The sequence below is a fragment of the Malania oleifera genome, chromosome 11, assembly GCF_029873635.1.
Source record: "Malania oleifera isolate guangnan ecotype guangnan chromosome 11, ASM2987363v1, whole genome shotgun sequence".
NCBI classification, from domain to species: Eukaryota; Viridiplantae; Streptophyta; class Magnoliopsida; order Santalales; family Ximeniaceae; genus Malania; species Malania oleifera.
Genome location: NC_080427.1, coordinates 37,101,292 through 37,117,489, shown reverse-complemented (window position 1 = coordinate 37,117,489; position 16,198 = coordinate 37,101,292). Strand labels below are relative to the sequence as shown.

The 16,198-nt window shown below is 37.0% G+C and overlaps 2 protein-coding genes across 4 annotated transcripts; one reads left to right on the top strand and one right to left on the bottom strand.

Moving 5' to 3' along the window:
* Nucleotides 1-203: 203 nt before the first annotated feature.
* LOC131167348 (tRNAse Z TRZ4, mitochondrial-like) lies at nt 204-8,041 on the top strand. 2 transcript variants are annotated; one of them, XM_058126127.1, is made up of 13 exons: nt 204-359; nt 592-758; nt 1,584-1,673; nt 2,707-2,751; nt 2,845-2,899; nt 3,099-3,139; nt 3,276-3,602; nt 3,719-3,978; nt 4,068-4,218; nt 4,324-4,374; nt 5,954-6,357; nt 6,447-7,083; nt 7,469-8,041. In XM_058126127.1, the coding sequence occupies exons 2-13, from the start codon at nt 621-623 to the stop codon at nt 7,778-7,780; spliced, it is 2,511 nt and encodes an 836-aa protein (XP_057982110.1). In that variant the 5' UTR covers nt 204-359; nt 592-620; the 3' UTR covers nt 7,781-8,041. The 2 variants fall into 2 exon arrangements, with proteins under 2 accessions (XP_057982110.1, XP_057982112.1); XM_058126129.1 differs by having other exon boundaries at nt 6,447-7,087.
* A 1,344-nt stretch (nt 8,042-9,385) lies between these two features.
* Nucleotides 9,386-13,443, bottom strand: LOC131167347 (leucine-rich repeat receptor-like tyrosine-protein kinase PXC3). 2 transcript variants are annotated; one of them, XM_058126126.1, is made up of 3 exons: nt 12,475-13,443; nt 10,366-12,261; nt 9,386-10,198 (listed from the first exon to the last, which is right to left on the bottom strand). In XM_058126126.1, the coding sequence occupies exons 1-3, from the start codon at nt 12,704-12,706 to the stop codon at nt 9,873-9,875; spliced, it is 2,454 nt and encodes an 817-aa protein (XP_057982109.1). In that variant the 5' UTR covers nt 12,707-13,443; the 3' UTR covers nt 9,386-9,872. The 2 variants fall into 2 exon arrangements, with proteins under 2 accessions (XP_057982109.1, XP_057982108.1); XM_058126125.1 differs by having other exon boundaries at nt 10,366-13,443.
* Nucleotides 13,444-16,198: the final 2,755 nt, after the last annotated feature.

Here is a 16,198-nt window from a genome sequence, read left to right as displayed (position 1 = left end):
CCCATTCTTTAAAGTTATATTATGATGATGATGGTGATGATGATGATGATGATTATTATTATTGTTATTTTATCTTTTCATTGCGTAACCCGTCTTTTATAAATGACACTCGGGCTACAGACATGGGCCTGCTGCTACATGGCTCTACCCAAAAAACTGCTCCTCGCAATCCAGGGCCACGGTCCACGGACTACAGCAACACCCAGCCCGACCCAGACACAACTCAACTCGTCTGGGTTTCCTTCCCGCATTCGGCATCCTTGGCAATTTCAATAGCCTCGCGCCAATGATCACCAGAGTTACCTAGACCTCCGCCGCCGGAGACCGCGTATCGCCGTTGTCGGCAACGGCACCAAGCGGTACTCTTCTTCTTAGTCTTCTTATTCTTCTTCTTCTCTCTGCCAACTTCAGTTTTTAACCCTTATCTTTTCTCATTCACTCTATTTTTTTCTTGTCGGTTCTTTGAATTTATTTGCTAATCAATCAATGAGATTTTTGTTCTAACGACTGAGGTTTAATTACTGATGCTACGACTATATCTGAATCCATTCGTTCCAAACTTATTCTTGATTCTTCTCCCATCCGTAACAGCGGCAGCAGAGACGGAGTCAAAGGTAACAATGGTAAAAGCCACCCAGACTTATAACTTTAGCGAAGCAAGGGCTGAGGGAATGGAGCGCCGCGGCGACGCCGGCAAGCCCAAGAAGAAGTTACAGCGGAATGATCGCAGCAACCGCAATACCCCTGCCTATGTGCAGGTAATTTTCAACAAGTCTTTAAAAAGTTGTGTCTTACCATTAATGTTCATGAATGTGTCTCAAAACAACAACCATGCGTAGTGAATCTTGATTTAACTCCATGCTCTAGGTTTTTTTTTTTTTGGTCAAAACTAGAGGTGGTTTTGTGTAGGGGAGGCTGATATTTTTTTCTCTCTTGAACCCTACTCTGGTTACTCAAGCCAAGACAACTGGTCCCTGACTTAGATTTTGCTTAGTGACTGAGAAAATCAAATTAGGTGATCTGTCAGTCACACCTTGGGTAAAATAACAGATTAGTGGCTACTCCTTTAAGCTTAAAGACTCATAATTTCAATCATACTCTCTCAGTCACAATCTGAGTTGAGGCACTTCAGGCAACCCCAGTCTGGGATGTGTGGACAATTAATCCACTAGCATTATGGAATTCTATTATGTTATTAATGACAAAGGAATACTCCTTACTGATATACATGAATTAATTCTTTTAGAAAGAAAGGTAAAGAAGCAGAAAAATCTACTACAGTGGTACAGTGAATCTCTTTCATATATAGTTTGTACATATATGGGGTATATGAATGTGGGCTGTGAGGAATTTTTTTTTTTTTTTTTTTTGGGAGTTGGGTTTGGGTTAAAGTTCAACTTTCAAATCTGCCATGTATTTTGCTAGTCATCCTTCTACAAATAAGGATTGCACTGAAGCACAGGTTGCATGGGAATGTCAGATTTTTGGTTTATTCAGCTTTTAGTTCTTAGAGTCATGTGCTGTTTTAATGTGAATGATTTATGTTACTAATTAGTGATATTGGATTTTCCTATTTATTTCAGATTTTGGGGACTGGAATGGATACTCACGATACATTGCCTTCAGTTCTTCTATTCTTTGACGAATACAGATTTATATTTAATGCAGGAGAGGTAATCCTTGGGTGGCATTAACATTAGGAATGTGTAGTTATTCTTTAGTTGGTCGTTACATGTAAATTGACTTGCGTAGTTCTTCCTGGATTTAACTACTGAGCTTTGCATTTTTTTTTTTTTGTTTAATGCGTGGGGAAACACAGAAATAAGAATTTGAGGGGATGTTAAAGTTTAGAATGGTAATATCATGGTCTATCAATTTATATCTTGATCCTTTTTGCCTCTCTCCCTTGCTCGCAGTTTGCCTAGTTTATTCAAATGAATTTCATTCTCTCAACATTTTTATATCCTGGAAGTATGTAAAGTTGGCCTCTTAATGATACAACTCTAGGATTTTTGAAGCTAATTGAGTTGTAGGACCTTAACAGCAGTAAATGAGGGATCAACAATAAATAAAACATGATATCATCATCAGAAGATTCAGAACAGTTATTGAGTGAAAATAGCATAATTATGGTAGATAAGATAAAAAAAGGATGATATTTTTTTTAAGGGAACTTTAGACAAGGTTGAAGTAACATAGTAATAAGCATGGTCTTAGACAGCTTGAAGTAACATAGTAATAAGGGTCTTAGACAAGTTGAAGTAACATAGTAATAAGCATGGTGTGAATCAATTTCATATTAATTATACCTATAATGCACATGGCCATGTGAGTGCACTCTTGCTAGCCTTCAGAGATCATGCAATGCCCAGTCATTCATGAAATATATATATATATAAGAAAAAAATTAATTTTCCAAACATATCACAGAAAATATGGCCCTAGATAATGCATAATGGATGAACATTATTGAGCTTGCACCTCAACTGGTATGGAGTTGAGGCTCAGTTGAGTTTAAAGGATCCATTCATCTCAGTCTTTCTGTTTCAGTTATGTAGCAGAAAATGACTAAATAATCTCAATATATGATGGTTCTATATATTGCTTAGACACATGTCTAATGAAATTCTGTGAACACCCATTGAAAATATAATGCCTTCTTTTTTCCATATAAAAAGTTCCCTTATTGTGCAACTTGCATTACAGGGATTACAAAGATTCTGCGCAGAGCATAAGATTAAGCTATCAAAGGTATGAGCTATATTTTAGTGTCAATATGTTCTTTTATAATTTCTTTGTTTTCTTTCTTGTGGTAAGCTATCAATGATATGGATCATTTTACAGATAGATCACATATGTCTCACTCGTGCCTGCTCAGAGACTGCAGGTGGACTTCCAGGTTTGTGCTTTGACTATCAAGAAATAGCCTATGATGTTGCAGTCATATATTTTCTTTTCTTATAAGTTGTAAGCACATATAAGTTTGGTAAGTTGTGAGATAATGTCTCGAAATCAATTTTGGTATGCTCCTGTAATATTTTGATTGTTCATGCAATTATTACAGCTTCTGAATTGTAAGTTTTTATTTTACTGCTCAGGCTTGCTTCTGACCTTGGCTGGAATGGGAGAAGGAATGTCTGTGAGTATTAAATTGACTGCAACTATCCCACTTTTTTCCTTATATGTGCACAGGCATGTGTGTGTAAGCGCACATGAATGTATATATGAGGATTAGCAATTTATTGTTAAAAAATGCAATCTGTCTTGTTCTCAAGGTCAACATATGGGGTCCACCGAATCTCAAGCTATTGGTCGAAGCAGTGAAGTCATTTGTCCCACATGATGCCATTCACGCAAATAGCTCCATTACTTGTATTGAAAATCAGGTTGTCAACATATCATTAATTCCATTACAACCAAGTTGTCTGCAAGGATATGATGTCAAGCCCAGTGATATATCCATGATATATGTTTGTGAATTGCACAAAGTTATGGGGAAATTTTATAAAGAAAAAGCCGAGGCTCTTGGTCTAACAGTTAAGAAAAAGTATGGAGAACTGCAAAAAGGAGCTTCGGTTAAGTCTGATTGCCTAGACATCATGGTGAGTTTCAAAACCAATGTAACAATGGAAATCTTTTGGGTTTTCCAGTGCTTTTTGTTTTTTCTAAAGTTCATTACTATGCTTTAAAATATGGATTTGTTTGCCTTGTTGTTTAGGTTCATCCCATTGATGTAATGGATCCTCCTGTTCCTGGCCCTATTGTTATTATAGTCGACTGCCCGACAGTTTCTCATGCTCAAGAGCTATTATCCATGCAATCTCTTAATGATTATTATTCAGATTATTCGCCAGAGAACACCAAGACTGTGAATTGTGTCATTCATTTAAGTCCAGCTTCTGTTGTAAGCAGTCCCAACTATGAGAAATGGATGAAAAAGTTTGGTTCAGCCCAACATATTATGGCTGGACATGCAATGTTAGTTAACTTTCCTTGACACTTCTTTGAATGGTGTTTTTTTGCCTATATACTTGGTGATACCCATTGGGCATTCATGCTGTTTGCAGGAAGCATGTGGACGTTCCAATTCTTAAATCCAGTACAAGAGTAGCAGCACGTCTTAATTATTTGTGTCCTCAATTCTTTCCAACTCCTGCTTTTTGGTCTGTGCAGAATCATAATAATGTCACACTGGGCTCCATTATTACTTCAAATGAGGTTTGATTTGACATCTTAAGAGATGTTGTGGAATCTTGGGCGTAGATACTTACTGGTGAAAATGTTGTGCGGCAACTGAGGAGTTGATTCTTTTTGCTTTTGCAGGGTCCTGTTTTGAAGCCTTGTCAAAGCATATTTGCTGAAAATCTCCTGAAGGTAGAAAAACTTGTATTTGTGCTGAAACCAACTCGTCTATAGCTCAGTTGCAAACTAGTTGTGGTTGATTGCATGGATTGTGTTCCCCCTTCCCCTTCTTGGCCCTTTTTCCCACCCTGGGCCTCCCATAAGAAACGACATTTCGTTGTGTTTAGGGTCAAACTTTTGCTAGCTGCTGTAATAATCAGTCATAATTTACCTCTTCAGCTCAAGTCTTACTTCCCTTCTTTACTCGTGCCACCCTTGAATCAAATCACTCTTCTGTGTGGAGCATCCGTAGGTCTCTGATAAAGGTGGCCAACCATCATAGATGATCCTTCCTAACTTATCCTCAATTGGTGCCACCTCCACCTTCACAGTAATGCACTCCTTATTTTGTCTTCTGTTTTTATCCTTTAAAATTTTCATCTGTCCATCTGAACATTCTCATCTCAGTGGCACTTATTTATAGGACATTGCTCCTTGCCTTTCTTAACTTGCAAAGCACACCTTTTATGGGGCAGAAGGCATTGCTGTACTTAGTCTTATATAATTTACCCGTCAGCTTAGAGGGGATGTTATGATCGCATAACTCTGAAGTTGCACTGCGTCTTTTCAAGCCACAGTATTTTGATTTTTCGGTTAATATCTTCTTTGATGCCTTTTCCCCCTCTTTCAATTGCACTGGAGGAACCTCTACCACATCTAATCTAAAACACTGTCTATCTCTAATGTTTCTGAAGTTGTAATGGTGTGTATTCTGTCTTAGTAAATATAAGGGTGCAAATACCTTAATTATTTTTCATCTTTGCCTCATAAATGTGTTTTTTTTCTTCGTGGTTCAGTACCATACTTTCTTTGTGAAACCATAATATCAGATTTTTCATACATAAGATAAAATCTCATAATCCAAGGGTTTGATAATACCATGATCTTTGCTTGGTTACTACTATTTTTTCTTTGCCTTTAATTTGGTATTGAAGAAATTCTTCTTCGAAAGGTACAAGAAGGTTAAAGGAAAAGAAAAATTTATACATGGGACTGAGGAATCAAAATATGTGCTAATTGATGAGAGACCTGTACAAGATGGAGAAAAAGTAGCAAATCATAAGAAAAAATAAAATAAATAAAATCCTTTTACCGACGTAGAAAGTGACCTGAAATATCAAATGATAAGGATTCACTTGGGACGGGCCCGTGAGTTAGTGACATATAAAGCCTAAGGCCTATGTATACATTCCCATGGTGAAATTTTGGAATATTCCTGGTCTATTCCTTGTTAAGGATTCATAAAAGTTTAATATTGTCATATGCCATATGATAACAACATATTTTTAAATGCAAACTATCAAATTCTTCTATCATAACTATGATTCCTAAGAATAGGCATTGCCCAAATCAAACATAACCTTATTGTAACTGGAAGTTTCAGTTTAAATTCACAGTGATTGGTATTTTTATTTCTTGCACCCTGGCTATTTGGGTTGTTCTGCATCATGGTCAGAACAACAATTATTAATAGTATGAAATTATATTGTGCTTAACTTATTCAATAGTTTTTTAAATAGTGATGCTGTTTCCTGTCTAATATGTTGAACAGTTCACTTTGCGTCCTTATGCTAATCTTGGATTGGACAAATCCAGTGTTCCAAGTCCGATGGCCTCCTCAGAAATCATTGCTGAGTTACTCTCAGAGATTCCGGACATTACAGATGCAGCTCAACTTGTCAGCCAGTTTTGGCACAAGCCTGGGGAAACAAATGAGTGTATAACTGGCTTGCAAGATACTATAGTTATGATTGAAGAACCAATGCTGGATGGGAATACCATCCCTAGTTGTCTGGAAAATATACGGAGAGATGACTTGGAGATAGTTTTTCTGGGGACAGGCTCCTCCCAGCCCTCAAAATATCGGAATGTTAGTTCAGTCTATATTAATCTCTTCTCCAAAGGAAGTCTGCTCTTAGATTGTGGAGAAGGAACCCTGGCACAACTGAAAAGGCGGTAATGCCAAAAAAAAAAATTTAATTTATATTATTATTATTATTATCATCATCATCTTTCTTATTCTTTTAATGCTACTGTGAGAACAGATATGGCATGAAGGGTGGTGACAATGCAGTGCGAAATCTAAGATGCATATGGATTTCTCATATCCATGCTGATCACCACGCAGGTTTAGTAAGAATACTTGCTCTGCGACGTGATTTGTTGAAGGAAGTGCCACATGAACCCTTACTAGTTATTGGGCCAATGCAGCTTGCAGTATTTCTGTGCAAATACCAAATACTTGAAGATCTTGATATGCAGTTCCTTGATTGTAGAAACACTGTGGAAGCTTCATGGAATGCTTTTGGGGTTGATCCTGGATCAACCAAAAAATATCAGTTCTTTCCAGGAAACCCAATAAATGGTGAGGATATGAACAATAGGCATACAGAGGGTCCCGAGTCCAAGAGACTAAAACTGAGTTATCCAATTGGCAGCGGTACAGCTTTTCCATTACTGGAGATCTTGAAGAAAATTCTCAATGATGCGGGGCTGGAGAGACTGATTAGTGTCCCCGTTGTGCATTGCCCTGAGGCATTTGGCATTGTCCTGAAAGCAGCAGAGAGAGTCAACAGCATTGGAAAAGTGATACCGGGGTGGAAGCTTGTTTATTCTGGTGACACTAGACCATGTCAGGAACTGATGGAAGCATCTCAAGGAGCAACAATTCTTATTCATGAGGCAAGTACCCATATACCCCTTATTCAAATACATGAATATGAAAATTTCTTTTGGTAATATTACTGGAGCTATTTAAGGCTTAGATTCTAGAACATGCTTTCACTGAGCATGAATCAATGGATGTGCATGGTTGCATTGGGTTCTCTAGGCATGGCCTGAATCACCCAAGGAGGTTTAGCATTAGAAAGAATAAGAATGTCCTAAAGGCTGAATTGGAATTATATTGTTTTGTCATAGCAGTTTAGGTATTATTTATAATCCTTTTTATATTGGTTTCATTTATAGAATTCTTCATCCATGCTAAGGAGCAAGGATTACAAGTTCTCTTCTGTAAAATGTAAAGTGGAAACCTCACATTTCTGACAGTCTAGTTCTTGATGTGCAGGCAACTTTCGAGGATTGCATGGTGGATGAGGCTATAGCAAAAAACCATAGCACAACTACAGAAGCCATAGAAGTTGGAGATTCTGCAGCTGTGTATCGCATCATTCTCACCCACTTCAGCCAAAGATACCCAAAAATTCCCACATTTGATGATGAGCAGGGCATGCAGAAAACATGCATTGCTTTTGACCTCATGAGTATTAACGTTGCAGACTTGCCTGTGCTGCCTAATGTTATTCCATATCTTAAACTGCTTTTTAGGAATGAGGCGATAAATTACAGGTCGGAGGATTTTGTGGATGCAGCTTCTTAATTGTTGCTGACTTTATTCTTTTAGAAAGAAATTTTGTGAGCATTTCACGTTTTACTAATTTATGTATATTTTTTTCCCTGTCAGATTCAGTAGGTTTGGCCTGATGTACAAATCTTTTGTTCCATCTCTTAGTGAATCTTAATGAAAGTTCTCATTTGATTATCTTTCAGAAGCATTCATGTAATTCAAGTGGGAGCCTGTAACCAGTTATCTCTATTATTGAAAGGGTGCCATTAATGTACTTTAGTCATATTTTGTTCTCCTGGAATTTCCAAGGAACTGATTAATACACAACAGTATGGTGCACAATGGAGGATTTTATGTCTTGCATTCATTTTTCTTTATACAAAAATATAAATCTGCCAAAATGACCTACCTGTTCAAGTTATCATGCTTGATGAGAAATGGATGCCTACAAAAACTTAAAAGTATAAAAGTTTTGGAGAAAGGTTTCGCAGAGAGAGAGAGAGAGAGAGAGAGAGAGAGAGAGAGGTGGTGGGGACGGGTGGGGTGGGGTCGGGGGTGGCTTGGGAATCTGACTTCAAATTCGATTAAGCAATCAATACACCATCTTTATAATTACGTCACATCCTCAATTAAAAAAAAATTAAGGCTTAATTCTATAGTACGACAACTCATTTCCTCCTTCAGATGTCATATTTTCATCAGCTATCTCACTTGGAATTATGCAATCTGTAGCTTGTGGCTACTACAATTTAACCTATTAATGGGGAAAAAAAAGTTCCTTTCTTTCTAAGAGGTGAAGGAGAATAATTTGAGTGAAGTATGATGATCATTCGCCTGTAATGCATTATACATCCTATAATAAGCCCTATTTATGTTTTTCTTTTTATTATTAATGAATTCTCGAAAATGGCATTTCTGAGTCGTTTGATTTTATTTTCATTTGTTTCATTTGAAGAAAGGAAAGATCTTAAAGAATCCATCTTTTTTTAGTTGTTGAATTTTCCTTTGATTGATTAATGTGTGATATTTCAAATTCTCATCATTAATGGAATCCAAATAATCTCTAGATTGATCAAAAGATCCTTTTAATTGACTAGCATCTTTTATTTGAACAAACTAAATATTATGGAATCATATTTTGACAATACATTCCGTACCTACCTAAAGCAACAGTTAGGCCCTTATGTCTGTCTCCCATCCAAAATAGGCAGGCCTTTTGACATTATCACTTGGCCTTGCATGGAAGTAACCAAACATCTCCGGCAAGTCCCTTGAATTACCAATAAGCTTAATTTTCATTGAACGACGAATGGATTTTATTCACTCTCTGGGAGCAGCAGGATATCAATAACCAGCATTTGGAATTGCTGTTTAGATCCTTTCAAGAATCAGTCTAGAAATATAGTGCAAATGTCAGTGGAAATCAATATGCTGCTTGCAATTAGCTGAAAACTTGGGAGCACATGATCGAATAGAACATCATTTCAAGGCATTCTCTGCAACAAATCCAGTTCTGTGTTGGATTTTTATTTATATTTTATGCTAGCTCAAATGTTTGTCTTTGAACACTTCTCAGAGAACATAACAGTAGTGTTTATGTCTTGAATCTAGGTTAGAACCTTTGACGTCCACAACATATATAGATATAGGGTGGTAGGGAGTTCTTCCATCATGGTAGACATGGGAATTCATTAGTTATGTAATGGAGGTCAAAAAGCTTATACATGCAGATCCACATGCTTGTTTCCCTAGACTAGAAATCTCAATAATACAGTTGCAGGCATAAATACATCCCAAAAACTTGAGGATAATCCCCTTATATTTGAGGATCTTTCCTGCAGTAACCTACCAACTCAATTTCATTTCCAATATGAGGATTACAACAAGTCGCCATTTCTAATAAAACCTGTGATACAAAACAAGTGGATAATCGGACAACACAAATCCACCCGAACCAGCATATATGGGCTCACCATCTTGTCCTTCAGGAATGTCGTTTTCTGATTAAGATGTGTTGAAATATACATAATTTATATCCATTTCCTGAAGGAAGAGAACTTCAAACATACCGAATTCTTTATCCCATGGATTCAGAAGCATGGAAAACCCAAATGACTACTATTAATCAGTTCTGCTTTATTTCTTGAAGCATTTCCACCACTTTCTTCATTTTGGGCCGCTTGGCAGGTGTGCTGTCTGTGCAAAGTAGGGCAACCTTCAGAGCTGCGAGCATGTCCTTTCTCCAGTTGAAGGAGACCGTGCTAAGCCTCGCATCAAGGATCTGTTCTGGGGTTTCCCCTCTTGCTGGAGCGCCGTGAACCCACTTCACCAAATCTATCCCTTCACCAAAGGCTTCATCAACTGGAAGGCGGGTTGTAAGGATCTCAAGCAAAACAACCCCATAGCTGTAAACATTTCCTGGTGCAGTAACTTGCATGGTATATGCATATTCTGATCAATTAAAAACAGGAGAAAAAATATGTAAGTAGGTGGAACAAGTGAAAAGAATCAGTGAGCCCTAAATAAAACAATTTCAGTCATAGTAATTAGATTTCCATGGTCACATAAGTCTGCAGCATAAGGTTCTATAATGTCACAGAATCGGAACAGTTCAGCACCTGGAGGAATATAACCAAATGAGCCTGCAACAGCGCTGATACTAGCAGTGCCTTTGGACGGATCTAAGAGCTTCGAAATCTCAATCTCTCCAACCAACGGGTTGAAATCAGAATCTAGAAGTACATTCCCAGAAGAGATATCAAGGTGGATAACCGCCACGTGATGAAGGAAAGCCAAGCCTTCTGCTACTCCAATGGCAATGGAAAGTCTTGTGGGCCAGTCAGGTTCATAATCAGGTTGCTTGATAGAATCATGAAGAAACTCAAATAGTGTCCCATTAGGCAAGTGATGATGAAGCAAAAGAACAACATCTTCATAGACTACAAATCCAACAGGTCTCATTAGATTATCATGACACAATTTGCTCAGCCTTTCAAGCTCCCTAATCATCTTGTTTTGGTGATGAATAATAGTCTTGTCCATGGATTTCAGTCTCTTGGCTGATAAAGTCAGCCCTGAAGGCATAACTGCCTTGTAAACAGTGCTGAAAGTCCCACTGCTGAGCTTATTTGAATCCTTCAAAGTTGCTTTAACAACAGCATCATAATCTATCGCTTGTTTGAGATTCTCTACAAAGACATTACCAGCAATTATCAATGGCCGATTATTAGTGCCTTCATCAGCAACTCCTGCAGCTTTAGAAGCCTTTTCTTGCCTCTCCCTCATCATAAATAGCATAACAACAATAGTTACCGAGACAAAAACTGCCAAACCAGAACCAATAACAGCTAAAATGATCCTGTAGGAAACTTTGTGATGATAACCACGGTCTGAACCACCTGGATTTGGACACAACAAGCTCAGTGGCTCTCCGCACAATCCTTTGTTCCCGAAGAAGCTTGAATTTGGACTCTTCTGGAATGGTACAAAAGTAGGCACTGGGCCGGTGAACAGATTGTTGGAGAAATTAACCTCTATTAAACTCAGCATGCCCCTAAGTTCAGGCGGGATATTCCCAGAGAGCTGATTATTTGAGACATCCAAAGAAACAAGCTTGTCGAGTCTACCTAGCTCAGGGGGCAATGTTCCATGGAGATGATTGAAACTAAAATTTAAGGCTATCTGCAAGTTTTTTATGTGACCGATCTCAGGAGGGATGCTTCCAATCAGATAGTTACTACCCATATGCAATTCAAGCAATTTTACACAGTTCCCAATCTCATGTGGTATCTCACCTCTTATCGAGTTCTGACCCAACAGGAGATACTGCAATCTTGACATGTTGCAAATATCTTCTGGTATAGTCCCATTGAATCGGTTGTTGCTTAGATCCAGCTTGTTGAGACTCCTGCACCTGATAATCGATTTTGGAATATCTCCAAACAGACTATTACCAGATAGAATCAATTCCTGCAGATTCATAAGCTCACCAAGGTCTGGAGGAATTACTCCAGTAAACCCATTTGAGGCTAAATTTAGGAGGGTGAGATTCAAACACTGAGCAAATTCCGAGACAATCTCTCCTGACAGATTGTTGTTGTCAGCCTCAAAGTAAGTAAGGCTACTCACATTCCCAATTGCCTTAGGAATGACTCCAATGAGGTTGTTGTACCCAATTCGAATACTCGAAAGGCCCTTGCAGTTTCCAACCAATTCGGGAAAATTCCCAGTTAGTTTGTTCTTGGTGAGAATCAAAGTTTCCAACTTCCCCAGAGCAAAAATACTTCTGGGTATGGATCCTTCAAGCTCGTTTGAATGGAGATTCAGCAACTGAAGCCCCGAAACCGAGCCTAGATTGTCCGGAATTTTACCCTCCAATTCATTCTCATAGGCCGTAAAAACTCTCAGACTAGTCAAATTGCCCACCCAAATTGGAATAGACCCACTCAACCTGTTACCGGAAATTTGGAATTCCTCCAATTTTTCTAGGCTCTGAAGTTCATCAGGTATCTCTCCTACAAGCAAATTATTAGAAATGTTCAATGATTGAAGGTTTCCAAGCCTACCCAACTCCCTTGGAATCGTGTTTCCAAACATGTTTGAAGATAAATCAAGAAACTCAAGCTCAGATAAGTTCCCAAAAGAAGAAGGAATTGATCCTTGAAATTTATTAGAAGAAAGATCAAGCCACTTCAAAGCTCTGAGCTCAGAAATAAGAGAGACATTACCTCTGAGATCACGACGAGAGAGATCAAGCTTTTCCACGAATGACTGGTTCCAGCTGCAAATAATGCCGGCCCAAGAACAGTAATCTGCATTATTAACTCCCCACACAGAAACTCCAAGCTCTTTTTTAATGGTTAACAATGTGGTCTCATCATGGAGAAGCTGAGCATCCACAAGCTGAGACCTCGACAGAAACCCAACTAGCAACAGAGACAAGAAGCATAAGGATGCCATCTTGGGGGCTGTATTCAAAAAAGTTCTTAGAGATTGCACACCGAACACCAAATTTTCTTTCCGGGAAAATCCCAGAACGGAGATTAAACGAATTACTGCAGATGCCACCAACTCCAATGCTAATTCTTTCACACTGGTTCAGAGCTTCTAGGGAAAGCCAATGGGGGGGGGGGGTGTTCGACCGAGAAAAGGCCTCAAATCGTTTTCTCACCTTTTGAAGAAGACCCACTTCAGATTTCTCGAAAGTGAAGCATTTCAGGATGAAAAAAATCAATACCCATCAAAGATTTTATCAGTAAAATCTAAAAACCCATATTGAAGGAAGAGCACAGATAGCCAAACTAGCTCAAACGAACACAGATAAGGACTCCATTGTAGTCTGTAGAAGAAGGGTTCATGGTATGATTGCAAAAAGAAATTAAAGCATTGATTGCAGAAGCAGCAGAATTATAATATCTGGGAACGAAAGAGAAGTGGTGAAAGAGTGTACTGTGCTTTGGTACAGCTTTCACGGAACAGATGTTTTCATTTTCACTGTAGTGTCTCAGAGAGAGAGAGAGTGAAAGGACTAAAGGGAGCAGAGAGTTGGGAAAAAGGAGGTGTAATGTGGGAAATTCTCTTAACGTAGAGCTTCACGAGAAATGAGCAGTGATGAGTCAATGAAGCAGAGCAGCATAAAAGCTCCGACTGCCAATTTCATGGGGACCTAAGACTCCCAGGGATAAATTCTTATTCACAACCCGAGAACAGCACCAGGGTTTGCTTTACCTACTCATTTTTTTTAAATTTATTCTTGGATGCTTCAAAGTTGAAACCTCTACTGAAATATCAGATTTTTCTTTTTGGGCTTAAGATTTTTTTTTTTTTGAAATAATTATAGAATTGGGGGAAGAAAACAAAAATGTTCAAGCAAATCAAAACACAAAACCTAGGATTCCCTCCATTTGTGTTTTTATTTTTTGTGGTTATATATATGTATATATGTAGATAAGGCGAAAAGAAAGCTTCAACTTTAAAAAATAAGTAAAAAAATTGGCATAAAATCTTTACTGATATTAAAAATTAAAGAATATGATCAACTTTGTCTAAAAAAATAAATTAGGTCGCCGCATATTGTACTAATACCTACTTTCATCATAAAATTTTAGAGTGTAATGTAATGGATAGTGTCGTATCTAATATGCAAAAGATTTAAATTATTACTTTAATTAATTAATGTCTTGAATAAAAAAAATGCATACAAACCTTTAAATGAATTTTTTTTTATAAAAAAAAATTTACACAAGACCATTGTTATAATAGAAAATTCACACTAGGACCCACATTAAAAAATGTGAATAGAATGAATTCATTAAATTGATGCTCCAAATAGATACAAATATTAAAAGACCCCCAACCTTATATTGGAAAAAAAAAAATTATAACCATCCCATTGCCTATAGTAAAATTAATTAGTAGGCAAAAATAGCATAGCTCATAAATTCTCTCACCCTTTCCCTCTATTAACACAAACATACATTCACAAAAGGTGTGGTCAAGGTGACAGGGCTGTCTGAAAGGAGATGGGACAGCCCTTTCAAATCTCAACAAGTGGCTTGGAGGTGCACATCTTTTGTTAGAGTCCTGTCACCCTATTTAGACTATAATTTTTTTTTTCTCTCATTAAAGTTTGCTTTGGAAAGCACACTTTGTCTTCTAATTGTTCTTTGTTTGCTATCATTCTCCCCACCCATTAATCAAATATCATTATAATATATGTATAATCCTAAAGCACTTAGGTCCATAAAAAGTGAGGATGGATGTCAAATTTTAACACAAAAGTAATGTACTCCTTTCTCACAGTTTGAACACAAAATTTTCCAAATAGAAAAGAAAGGGAGGGTACCTCTTCAAAACATATATATATATATATATATATATATATATACACACGTATGTGTGTGTGTGTGTGTGAGAGAGAGATAATTAAGACTAATGGGGATTGTAACATTGAAAAACAAATCATGATGAGGATTTAGCTAGGGTTTTGTTGGGTTGTGGATGCTAACTTTATGCATGGTGGGAAAACCTAAGATCCCACCCATTGATTTAGTAGTTCCTTATTGGGAGTATAGGTCACTTCTAAACCCAATCTATCAAGTATCTCATGCAAATCCTTTCACTAATAAATAAATAAACATTAAAATTTTAATTTGGACTAAAGGACTGATCTAGTCGATCCGCCTACCGAGACTTAAGACTTCATTTGTTGTTGTTGTTATTATTGTTGTTGTTGTTATACTAAAAAATAAAGGAAAAAAAGAATTGAAAAAAATGATGTAGAGGGTGACAGAGATTTTGGGCTCTTATGAGTTCTCCGGTGAAAATGAAGTCAAATGAATTAATTAAAAAAAAGAAGCATGCTGCCATTATTAATGATCATGTTAATAAAGAAATTTTTTTTTTTTAAAAGAAATTTTGAAATGCATCTTTCAAAAGAAGGGGGCTAAAATATTAGCCCATTTTTCTCATTTTATTTATTTTCCTTAAAAATTGCAACTTTATGTAAATTTAAAGTCTTATCATATTTTTATATTTAAGTCACCATGTTGATTAAAAGAAAGATAATAATATACAATTGAACCTCGACAAAAAATAATAATATATAATTGAACCTAAAATGTATTAAAAGGAAATTACTATTTATAGTATATATATCAAATAACTACGTGACAAAAATATATTATCGACATACAATTTGCTTTAACTCAATGATAAATTCGGCTATTTATCTTATAAAAAAGGAAAGAAATAACACTAAATACGTTCAAATGCATCTAAGTAGCTTGGTAGGTAATTCAATATTAATTAAAGATACAACTACATTGTCCAAACTGTGATTCAATTTGTAACAAATTAAATGTGAATGATTGATGGAAGGGTTCCCATGTCTAGCTCTGGCGTATCTTGAAGACAAGCTTGAAACCCTTGTCCTCCTAGCTACAAGATGTCAAACAAACAAGAGGGAAACAGCACATGCATGCAAACCCCAAATGAATGATTTCATGTGGTGTGTGCATGGGAGAGTCTATGCACTGGGTCCTGCAGTAATGGGCATGAAGTGTCATGGCATCTCCCAAGACATGCATGTAGGGACATTAAACCCTTGTCTCCGTATACATACATACATATATACATACATATATTGACATACGCATAAAGGGTAAAATTGTCAAGGTATCACATTTTTCATGTCTTGGCTCGACAAGACATCACTTATATATGAACTTGGTAAAGTGTTATGTTAGTCAGGTTACTCTGACAGCTTAGAAAAGTTAGTGTAATGCCCTTAATAATGAAATGATGAATATTGTGGGTGACGGATGATTGAACTTAATTAATGCTATTAGAAGGAAAGGAACTACAAGAAAGTGGGTGAAAATACTAAGAAAAGTGTACGAAATATAATCAAAATCTCTCTTTATTCGAGTTTCATATGTGTGTGCGTGTAGA